Source organism: Humulus lupulus, chromosome X (genome assembly GCF_963169125.1).
Source record: "Humulus lupulus chromosome X, drHumLupu1.1, whole genome shotgun sequence".
In the NCBI taxonomy this organism is placed as follows: Eukaryota; Viridiplantae; Streptophyta; class Magnoliopsida; order Rosales; family Cannabaceae; genus Humulus; species Humulus lupulus.
The window spans coordinates 21,431,591-21,444,261 of NC_084802.1; the positions used below are offsets into that span (position 1 = coordinate 21,431,591).

General features: G+C 31.1%; 1 protein-coding gene and 1 pseudogene across 1 annotated transcript; both read left to right on the plus strand.

The window, feature by feature from the left end:
- The first annotated feature begins 2,580 nt into the window (after positions 1-2,580).
- On the plus strand, positions 2,581-3,452 carry LOC133805606 (uncharacterized). The gene has a single exon (XM_062243786.1). It carries the CDS (start codon positions 2,581-2,583, stop codon positions 3,445-3,447), a length of 867 nt encoding a protein of 288 aa, XP_062099770.1. The 3' UTR covers positions 3,448-3,452.
- A 1,595-nt stretch (positions 3,453-5,047) lies between these two features.
- The window catches only part of LOC133805607 (protein disulfide-isomerase 5-2-like), an 81,197-nt pseudogene continuing 73,573 nt past the window's right edge, over positions 5,048-12,671 (plus strand).

A 12,671-nucleotide genomic window follows, 5' to 3' on the forward strand; every position in this document is an offset into this window, starting at 1 on the left:
AACCGAAATAGATGAATGATCTTTCTAGGAATGGACAATTACGTTTTTAGGTGGTTCAAAGGTTAAAATTCTTCTACTCCACCAGTCAATATTATTGCTATATGCTTGGTATTCTTTTACAGGGTATTTCTTACACAATAGAATCCAACCCCTTGCAACTCCCAGGGTCTCCATATTTATAGGAGAGGGCACCTGGGAGTTGGTAAGAAGGTCATCCCGTGACCTTTTTACCTATTATGTCAATTTTGTGACATTCATGATTAATTATATTCTACTAGCTTTTTCGGGCCCACAAAGATGAGCGGTCCAGAGATATTCTACTAGTTTTTATAAAAAAAGATTCGCATCATACAAGAATATATATTCAATGATTGCCATGTTAATTATATATGAAAAAAAGGTATAATGATGAATATAGTAACAATTAATAATTAAATTTACTAAGTAAAAGTTACTGTTTTAGTGTTCCCAAGTAAAATTATCTACTTTAAGCCCATTTCGATCTACAATGTGCGGCTTCACTCATTAAATTCCGAGATGTGTTTTGGATATAATCAACTTATTTTAATTAGACTAGTATATATATATTAACCATGTTACATTTTATTAAAAAAGAAAAAAAAACATGTGATCAGACATGCGTGAAGGAAAGAGCATCTTAGAGCACATGACAAATTAAACTTTTGAAAACAAAAATAAAAAAAAAGAAAAAAAGATTGAGGTGGATGATTGTGATTGGATTTTGTAAATTATAGATGGGTTAGGGTCAAATAGACAAAATGTCATGTGAAGTCTCTAATCCCATGAAAAAGCTCAAAGACATAGTGATTAGTATGATTAGTAGGTGTTTGGTATTAAAAATGCTCAAATTGCCAAGATTTCATACCATTTTATAAGCCGATTTCCCAAAAAAAATAAAAAGAAGTGGGATTTGTTTTTGTTTTTATTCTAATCTTCTTTAGTGGGCCAAGACCCAATAGTTGTCGCCTTTGCTTTTTGAAAAGTTGGGCAAAATTTGGATTTGGAGGTTTGAAAGTCTGAGTTTTTGGGTCTTGGAATTAGGGAAAGTGAAAGAAAGGGAGAATTCAAAGGTGGGTTTTTGGTCCACTTTGAATCCCTTTTCTCACTTAATTACAATTTTGTTTTTTGTCTTATATTTTTAATAATCATATTCTATAATTTGAATACTTTTCCAAGTATTGCTTCTCAATAATGAGTATGGAGGTATCTTTTTTGTTTCTTCTCCATAAGGATACACACACAAATATAAATTTATAAAATTACACAAACAACTTCCTTCTTACTCTAATATTTTTTAGTCTTGAGATATTTATAGGAAGCTTTTTATTATTATGATGATGATTGTGATGTAATTAGATAAAAGTTGGTTAGGGTTTATTAATTATTGGGTAGTTAAGGAAAATTATTCTAAACTTCAAAAGGGTTACCTAACCATTACAACATATTGTTTTCCACTATCAGCCTGAAAATGGAGTTTGGGCTATAGTGCTTATAACTAGTTAATGCAATTGCTTTAGACTTTTAAGCAACCAGCTTTGATTTAGAATGATATAGTATTTGACTTATTAGTTTCTATTTAGTGTGGTGTAAAGTATGTGTCATTAAATTAAATTTATCAATAATAATAAAAGAAAAATTGGTACATCCCCTCTTGACAAATATATTTTTTTATATATATATATTTTGGTTAATAAAGTTTCTTTTCTTATCTTTTAAAGGGCCTAAGGTTAAAGCAAAAAGCCCAATTGAGTAAGGAAAGCCCATCTCTTTTTTAACATCTTGTTACCATTGACATTTAAGCTAAACCTCATTACCACTGACTTACTAAGTTACTATAATGCTGGACCAGATGCCCATTTCATGGTGGAGATAATTGCTATTTTGAATATAGATTTAATTATTTATACCATCACTATATTTTTATTTAATTTATACTACTTTTTTCATAAAACTACTCTATTATATTTATGTTTTGATAGTAAACCAAAATTTATAATGGTGTTATTTATTAGTAAAACCAAAAAAGTAGTACAGATTTTTAATTACAAAATAGGTAGTGTGACTCATCATTTTTTTTTTCAAAAAAAAGTGGTAGTTATAAAGTTAACTCTCTAGAGTCTAGACAGCTCAGATTATTCGGCCCTCATCCCAAGCCCACTAATAAATTTTCAATCATTTTTTTGGGGCCCAAGTAGTTATGTACTGAAATTTCCAAATTGAAATCGATATACACACAATATTTATAAGATTATTAAATTGATATTGTTTAAATAATAACGCTCAAATTCCCACTTCTCTCTCCTCACGAGGATTAGGGGCAAACTATTTCTCAATAGGAAGCAAGCATAGAAAGCTCACTTACACATGAAAAAACATGCACAACATCACATTGGCATGTTATTTAATTAATTATTTTGGGAGTTACAACGAGAACAAACTCCACATAAGCAATCAACGCATGAACATAATAATCCAAACTAATTAGTCGCTTAAATAAGAAATTAATCTATGTACCCTTTATATATAACCTATTTAATTACAATATTAGTAACAAAAACAATGAAAAGAAAGTGCCTAACTTCATTTATTTTCTCCTCACTTGCTCTTTCCATCCTAATAGTCTTCCATCTTCAAGTTGTAATGAGATTTCAAAAATCTAATCATTCATCCAATCTAACCATCCAAACCAACCACCAATTTAGCCTCTTGATAGGAATCCTAACCCAACCACATAAATATGATCGTCGCCATTTTCTTCGTCTTATTTATGGCATTCAATCTTCTCATTTGGCAAAAATCGATGTGAAATTTATTATATGCAACCTCACAAAACATGAACAACATATATTTGTTGCCTTAGAAATTCTTCGATTCAATGACATCATTATCTTGAATTGTACGGAAAACATGAATTCTGGAAAAACATATACTTATTTTTCATCTCTACCAAACATCTTTTCTACCAGATTCGACTACGTCATGAAGACAGATGACGATACTTACATTCGGCTCAATCCATTGGCTATATCGCTCAAGCCATTGCCTAGGGTGGACTTGTATTATGGCTTTGTGATTCCATGCAATAGCCATAATCCTTATTTGGAGTACATGTCCGGGATGGGATACTTGCTTTCTTGGGACCTTGTGGAGTGGATTTCAACTTCAGATATCCCTAAAATGGACCTGTTTGGACCTGAGGATAAGCTAGTTGGGAAGTGGCTGAATAAGGGAAATAAGGCTAAGAATAGGGTTTCTAATAAACCGGCAATGTATGATTATCCAGGTTCTAATGGGAAGTGCTCTCATGAGCTTATACCAGAAACTATTGCTGTTCATAGGCTCAAGAAATGGGATCAATGGCTCCATGTGCTTGAATTTTTCAATGTTACCAAAGAACTAAAGAAATCTACTTTGTACTATGTCTGATTAAATGTTTTTGAGAATTTTTTTCAATTATTTATATATAGATATCTTTATTCATTAAAAAATCATTTTTTTTATAAATTATTAAAATCAATACTTAGTGATAATTGTTTAGTCAAATAAATTTTAGCAAAACATTATGACAAGAATACATTTTTTTAAATTGTGATTAAAAAATCAAAGACGAACAAATAATTTGCAAAATATATTGTGGGTCACAATTAATTATATTTATTAATAAAATTAAGATTATGACTAAAAATACCGTTATGCTAATTTTTTTTTAAACATATAACTAAATTAATGAAGTTTAATAATATCAAATGAAAGAGAACAAATTTAATGAAATACTGTTTTTGTCACATTGATATAATAATAATAATAATAAAAGAAAATCATTTTAAGAACACGACTTTACTTTTCAAATAGTAATTTTTGAGGGAGACTTTCACTCAATCCGAAGAATGATGGAGAAAAAGAAGAACGAAAAGAAACGGTTAGATCTTTTTCAATTTTAAACATCTACAATCTTTTATATAATATTGGTGATCTTAAAAAAAAAATGGTTGAGATAAAAGATATGTTATGAACCCATTTGGTTAAGCTTATTTTAAGATGCTTTTAACTTCTAGAATTAATTTCTTTTTGGAGAATGTTTAGGTAAAAATTATAAAGTGATTTTTTAATTTAAAATATTTTTTTGGAGAAGCTAAGATTCTTTAGTTTTATAAAAGACTTTTATGAGAAGTTGTTTTTTAAATTAAAATAATTTTATTATTTTTTAATTTACTTATAAAAAGTCTTTTTAATTAATTAATATCCAAATACTTTAACATTAGAATATTGATGTATAACATTAGGGCACTATTTTTTCCAGTGTTACCACGTGGTAAAAAGAGCTAATACTACAAGTATTTTAAAGAATTGATTGTGAAATTGAATAGGAGATCAATAGATGAATAATTGTTTATTAATGTTCATTGAAAATGACAACTCTACATCCTTAAGAATGGAGTGAACATGCAATAATTTCAATACATGAAAATTCGTCGAGATAAATTGTAGTTTTTTCTAATCATTATAATATTTTATTTTATTTTATTGAACATGAAAATATGTAAGGATAAATTTAGTATTTGAATTATTGATTTGATTTTAAGTTAATAGTTCAAGCTCACTAAGTACAATTTCTTCTGTCAATTCCTCTAGTATTTTCTTAGACCTTTTGGGAACCTATGCCCTCAACACACTAGTTTTTTTTTTTTAAGGTTTGAACCTTCCTCCAGGTGACCTTTTACAGTATTATGGTACAATAACATCTATTCTCCTTATATGCTACTTCATCTTCTTCTCTTGCATTTGATGAATGAGGTAAAGCAAGGGCATGATCAATGCCAGGACATGTTGCTTGAGCATTGATGAATCGTGAGTTTGAAAATGCCTAAAGTGCTTATGAATGTTTGTTAAGTGGTGCACGCGACAGGCTCCACAGCTAGAACTTTGTGGACATTAGGTCTTCTTCTGTGTTATGAGTCTTTTGTGCCTTTAGAAGAATACCTATCACAACGAGTTTTGTAGTGGTGCGACAAAGGCGTTGGCGCCAATGGTGCTTGGTCTCCTTCATTAGTTGCAATAGTAGTGTAGGTATTTCTTCTTATTTTCGAAGCCATTTTCTCATTTTACTTTCTGAGAAATGCTAAAGAACATTTTAGGGTATCCAACATTCTATATACTAATATTGGTTCAAATAAATATCTGATCCCACGTATTTGTATTTAAATTGAAATATGCAAAACGACTAATTTTGTAAAAAGCATCATGTAGATTGATTTTTTTTACTTATTTTCTTGAATAATATGATTTTTGTTGTGGATCATAACCAATAAGCAGTTTCATTAACTTGTGTTGTGGTTATTACTCGTCTTTTGAGTCCTAATCTATTTTTTTAAGCACATGCTTCAATATTTCTTTATTAAAAATTCCTGGATCTTTCTCATTTATTTTTTTAGTGGACAAAATCCGTGGATCTTCTCTAAATAAAAACGAAAAAACATTATAATGAATATAAAAATCCTAACCAAATATACAAAAATAACACATGAAGCTATGCTATTATGGAACTTTGAGGTACTAAGAAGACCAGGATGAAAATACAAATAGCGAAAGTGCAAATATAACAGTACAAAACTGAATACTGAAAAGAGAGAGAGAGATAAAGATGGAGAAGAGGGTGTCAATTCTACTGCTGCTACTATTGTTCTCATTGGAAATCACTATTGAAGCATCGTTATCTTTGGCAGAGAAGTGAGTCGTTGATGGAAAGGTATTGGAGTTGGACGATTCTAACTTTGATTCCGCCATTGCCGCCTTCGACTATATATTGGTCGACTTCTACGCTCCCTAGTGCGGCCATTGCAAATGTCTTTCTCCCCAATTTCCTCTCTCTCTCTCTCTCTCAAATTTATATATATATAAATATATATATACTAGGTAGAAGTAACGTGCAATGCACATTTGCTTAGTTTAAAAGTTGTAAACATTATCTATAATTTTAATAAGAATTTGTTCACTATTTAAAAAAAAAAATATAATAGAATGAATTATAGTTCTATAGTACATATAAATATTTATATCAATAGTCTCTACATATATGACATATAAACACAATGTTGACATAGATATATATTTACATGGTTACATGACATATTTATAAATTACAATAATATTTAAAAAAAATTAATAATAGAAATAAATTAAGAATATAAAAAGTCATAGTGTAGAGAGTAATATACATGCATAAACTATTTTTAGTTTCTAATGTATCTCACAATGTCCATTGGTGAATTTGATGAAGAAAAAGAACTACAATCACTTGATAAAAAACAAACTATCACATAAATTTATAAAATAAAAAAAGATATGTATGTCTTTATTATTTTTAAATAAATATGATTTAATTATTTAAATTATCATAAAATATCTTAAAAATATTCTATTTTAATTAATTAATTAATTTATTTTTGTTTAAGTTTATATTTATTCTATTTTTTGAATTTGACAATGACAACACACGATTATATATTATATATTTAATATAATATTAAGTTTAAATTTAATTAAATTTTATTCAAGTTATTAAATATATGGTTTTATTATTTTTAAATAATTATTATTGTAAAATATCTCAAAAATATCCTATTTAAATTTGTTTAATTAATTAATTATTTATTTAATTTTATTTAAATTTAAGTCATTTTTATAATCTACCATTAAATATAAGAATATTCTGTTAAATATAAGAATGTTCTGTTAAAGTTAACGAAAAAAAATAAAAAACCGTTAAAACCCAAAATTTTCCTTATCTACACACTTTTTATATAGAAGATATATATATATATATTTATAGGTACATAATTGTAGCAACCTAGGATGTATTTTTTAAAATTATATTATGTTATTTAATTGTTGCAATCCTTTTGAATTTAATTGCGGGACATCGAATGAATTTATTTATTTAATTTTTTAATTATTTGAATTAGTGAAATAGGTTGATATGTTGTTTTCTTTTTATTTCTTGGTGTGAACTTAGACAAGTTAGTGAGAAATAGAGAGAAGTGGTGAGAAAGGAAAATAGTTGCCATTTTTTTTTTTGAATTCTAGTAACTCTGAATCCAGCCTTAGTAAAACAACCATAACTTGAGCTGTAGGTGTCCAATTTGGACAAATTGGGTACCATTGGAAAGCTAATTCGATAACCTACAACTTTTTAGAAAGAACTAAATGCTAGCTCACAAGATATCATGGTCGAAATTGAGTCCCAAAGTGACAGGATCTTAGAGATCCGAGAACACATTTTCCTTATTAGTATGGTGCGCCAAGGAAGGAAAGATGGAGAAGTTAGTGAGCTGTCAATAGGATTTAATTGGTTGACTGCATTTATTATTTGATTTGATTTTATGATTTATTATTTATAGAAAATAAAAAATTAATGGAAATTAGGTTACCTTTTTTTTAAATTGAAACCCTAGTACACTATAAATAGAATCTTAGAACCCTAGAGACCATTGCTAATCTTTTCTTTGTGCCACAGCCGAAACCTTCTTCTCCTTATGTTCTAAAAACCACGGTGTATTATGGTTAGGTGTGGGTTTGAAAACTAAATCAAGGAAGGAGGAGTACCATAGGGTTCGGTCACCACTAGTGCAAGAAGTAAGAGAAGTGTGTTACTATTTCCTCTCATCCTTCTCTCATATGGAGGCATGTTAGGGGTTGTGGTTTTGATTTCATGTGTGAATGTATATGATTTTGTATATTCCTTTATTGATTTTGTGCTCCTGATTTTCGATTAATTTTCTTATCTATAGATTATGCATGATAGGTATTGTAACGCCCTAACTTCTCATAATATTATTGAGAACAAAACATTGAATCCTAAACATAATGTTGCTTCTTTATTTAAGAAAATCATAATAAGAAAATGGATCCCATGCATTTACAAAAATAAAATAAGGTTTTTAACAAAATGAACTGAGCAACATTTGAATAAAAAGAAAACTTAAAAGAAAATGCTTTGTAAATAAAGTCATAGGCCGTTGATCATTCCCCGACTATATGGTCCACACGAATACATCACTAAGCTCATAGGTCCCATTTGCCACCGGTCATTCTAACCTCAATTATCTTCGCAATAACATCATAAGGAGTGAGATTCTAAGCTCAGTAAGGAAAATACAAACAAGCAATCATATAACCACATAGTCATAGCAAACATACCATAAGTTCATACAAGTGTTCATAATAACGCTAATTTATACTAATCATACAAGATCATAATATATTCTAGGTCATAATCATAGGTCATAATAATAAGGCAGGTATAAGAAAAAGATAAGTGCTTAGAAAAAGGGTGGCAATTAAGCCCCGGACATCAACTTAGGTCCGTCATACAAGTTTGGCAACCGTGCCTACTGGATATCAACTTAGGTCCATCATACATTTCTGAACACCTTAGGTCCAACCACACTTTCTCTTTTTGTACCTAAAATGTTAGGGTCATACAAATCACTTAATATGTCATAAACTAAACTACCTAATTTTTCTTACCTTGCGTGTGGAAAAAAAGAGAAGGAAATAGATTGATTGTGCTAATAGATCTCGCCCAAAACCTTATATATGACATAAAATATTTAAATTAGAGACTTATAACAAAACTATACTTCTAAGAATTCTAAACCTCATAAAGTCATATCTTCACCCTAGAACCAAAGATGAAATCCTGAGCCTTCACTCTAATGCCTATCTCCAACAACGACACAAAGAGATTTAATACTTGAGAAGATTTTGGCTATATATTGTCTTGATATGGTTCATTGTTTTGGCTATAGGATTTATAAGGACAATAGTGTTTGAGGCTTAATAAAAAAATAGAAGAAGAAATGAATTCTCGAGCACTATAAAAGCTATAGTGGTTCAGCTATGGTGTGTTTATAGGGCAAAAATATGAGAGCTTTTGGGAGCTATGGATGTAGCACCCACATTATTTTGATATAATATAGCCAATAATCACATGATTGCATTGCATTACATATCATACAATATGTATAATTTGAGCATATGCATATTCTTATAAGTGTTTTCATGTACAATTATAAAAGTTGTGTATATGATGTTTATGTGTATGTTCAATATTATTAACCTTGTGGCATTTGAGTTGTCTTTTATGGGTGTTTGATGTGCTCAAGATATAAGAAATGATGAAAAATATGGACAAGTCATGAAATCAAGTGAGAAAAGTAAGATATAGAAGGCAAAAGATGTTAAGCGGTGAAAAATAGTACAATGTCGATTACTAATATTTCGGTGTAAAATTAAGGTATGATTAAGGTCTCATTTATGAAGTAAAAATGGTTTTCAAACCATTACATCAAGTCTTGATGGGAGGTATACATAATCAGTGGTGTTGATGAAAAGTCAAAATGAGCTTAGCATAAGTGCGCTATGCTCAATCGGGTAAGCATAACTATTGGGTATGAACTCATATGGACCTAAGGTTTGGTGTGAGTGTTTCACACATAAGTAGAATAGGCCAAGAAGATAATTAAGTCAAAATTATTGAAGTGATAATGTTTTCATAAGTCAAAAAGTGAAATAATAAGGTGAAAGGTGTCAAATTTTAATACAATAAGACCAAATCATTGAAAATAAAGGATTGTCATCAACCTTATCACTTTCCACGACCAAGAATTTGAAAACAGAGAGTAAAGAAAACCAAAAACCATTTCTTGGTTGGCTTTAAGAGATTCTAAGGAGATCCAAGTGAAATCAAAGCCAAAGAAGTGGATTAAGGTTAGTTTTGGCCTTTTATGGTAAGTTCTTGTACTTGGAAGTTAAACCACATTTTTGAATTTTTCTGAGAGCTTATCTATGGTGTTTTATTTTTTTAAGATATTTCTTGGTGGTTTCCAAGTGGTTTAAGGTTTAGAAAAGCTAAGAGAGATTATTTTCGCCGAAAAGTTGCTCGGTAAGTGAAATTTTGTGTTTTATGAGGTTTTTGTGGTTCTTGGAGTACAAACTGATTTTTTGTTATTTGATTGAGTTTATAAGAGGGTAGATATGTTTATAAATTTTTGAATAGATGTGGAGAATCATTTAATTTGAGTGATGATCTTGGAAATTAGAATTTTATCAAAATCGGTATATGATAACTTTGTGATGAATTATGTTGGTATTTGGGATATGTGGTTATGGAAGGTTATTTGATGTTGAACACTGATTGATTTTGATATTTTGGGATAGCTAAAATTAAGGGGAAGCTCTGTCAAAATTTCTCCAAGTGTCTAAGATAAATCTAACGCTCGATCTAAGTGGTTTAAGGCATTTTAGGCATGATTTGGATATGAAATTTGATATGATGTTTTATGGATATTTTTAAATGATAGTTCAATGCCTTACTGCCATCATTATGATGTGAAATTCATGCAATTGTCAGGATAAACACATCAACACCTAAGACATCACTTGTTATACGGTGAAATATATTTTGGACAGAAAGTAAGTAAAGTACTCAACTGCAACACAAGAACTGCATGTTATGTGAAAGTATGCATTATATGAATATTTTGTGAGTAAGTGGTATTAACATACATTGAAAATTCATCATAAATTTGTATGCATGGTGTTGACTGCGTTTTTAGCCAACGACGTGAGAACGTCAATAACGACAAGCCTTCAAGAGAAATAAAAACGACAACAGACGGTATAAACAAGAAAAGTAAATAACACAGGAGATTTTTATAGTGGTTCAGCCCCGATTATCGGTAATAGCCTAATCCACTTAGAGTTGTGATTTATAGATCCGTACTCAAGATCAGATGGACTGAGCCAACTGAGTTTCTTCAGTACCGATTGCAAAAATACAAGAATTTTCTCTTATTTAAGCACTTTCTCTCTCTAGAATAGACAGTCCCAATTTTCTCTCTCTAGAAAGAAGTAGCTCAAGGACCTCTCTCTCATCCCATAAGCTCTCTATTTATAGGCCTGGGATCCTCAACTGATATCCCTTTATGATAGGGATATTTTATTATATTTATTACATTTAAACATTCAAAATTCGAAATGTAACAAACCCCCAATTTGTGGGAAGAATGAGAGATTCCCGCGTATGTTGTTGAAGCTGTCTCTGGGAATCTTGACTTAGTCTCCTCTAGCTAGTTGATCCACCTCCTACTGACCACTCATGCAAGTGTTGGTCGGACGTGCATGGTGGTAGGACATGCATGGTGGTAGGACATGTTTTCGTGGGTTGAACGTGCATGGTGGTAGGACATGCACTTCTCTCCTCTAACATGGCACTCTCCTCTAGCATGCCATGTTCCTCCTTGAACCAATCTCCTTGGCTTCTCCTCGGACCAAGGTGGTCCGAGGCAACCTCCTTGGCACCTCACCTTGGACAACATTGAGGCAACCTCCTTAGCACCCCACCTTGGACAACATTGAGGCAACCTCCTCCATAACATCTCACCTTGGACAAGATCAAGGCATTCTCCTTTAGCATCTTCCAAACATGTCCGATCGAACATTGTATAGGCTCTCCTTATCAAAATCTAAGTCTCATTCCTCTTGCATAAGATTCCTCCTCCTTAGCTACTTACCTTGGACACGTTCGAGCCAACACTTAGGAAACCTTGGGAGGCTTGCCTCCTACACACCCTTGGGGTCTCTTAGGACCACATCCTCCTTGGGGTCTCCTAAGACCACTTTCTCCTTGGGGTCTCCTAAGACCACTCCCTTGGGGTCTCCTAGGACCACTCCCCTTAGCTCTCCTAGAATGTATTCTCCTCAGCCTCCTAGGATGCATTCTCCAATTTTTGGGTATAACACATGGCATAATAGTGATATGGTCATTATTGTATGATATAAGACCATGCATGATATTATGATGATTAATTATGTGATGCCTTAGCAAGTTTTAGCAATATAAAAGTAAGTTGTAATAAGAAGTTTAAGTTCAGTGCCATTATTTTGAAAAGGCAAATGAGAGTGTAAGTAAGTGTAAACGGAGGCCTATAGTTAGGCTCATAGTGGCAGCCCAATAATTTGGGCTAGGTTTTAGTGAACCAATTATATTGTTTGCCATGTTCCCGTTTTTATTTCTCTTCCATATGAGTTATTGTTATATGTATTTACACTAAAGTGTGTGGCCGCCTTAGCTCTTGAGCCCAATGGGGAAACGATGGAATAAGGTTTCTAATGCGCCCTACTGTGGTGATGGCTTGTCGGAGGAGAATCCATGAGATTTTATATTATATGTGTAACAAGCCCTGTAGGCATTGGCCTAATCAAACAGTGTGTACAATATTAAGAGGCCCAAAATTTAAAAAGAAGTTATGTATGCCATTGATATTTAGTAATCATTAGCATTGCATGCATTACTTTGCTTACTGAGCTTTAGGCTCACAGTTTTCTTGTGTTGTAGGTAGAGAAAGAAATGAGTGAATGACAAAGGAGTACTGAAGCATGGTCCTGACCCTGATTTGTACATATGAACATATCGACCTTTTGTGGGTTATTTCAATTTTATCAGTGTGTATGTTTGTAATAAAGTGTGAAGTTATGTTTTGAAAGAAAATTGAGTTATTTAATAATTATGTATAATATGTTTGAGACACACTTTATGTTTAATGTAAATAATGTGAAATAAGTTTTCTTAAAAAAAGAAAAATCCAGAC

Coding starts and splice junctions, on each gene's coding strand:
- LOC133805606 (XM_062243786.1), top strand. CDS start 2,581: ATGAAAAGAAAGTGCCTAACTTCATTTATTTTCTCCTCACTTGCTCTT.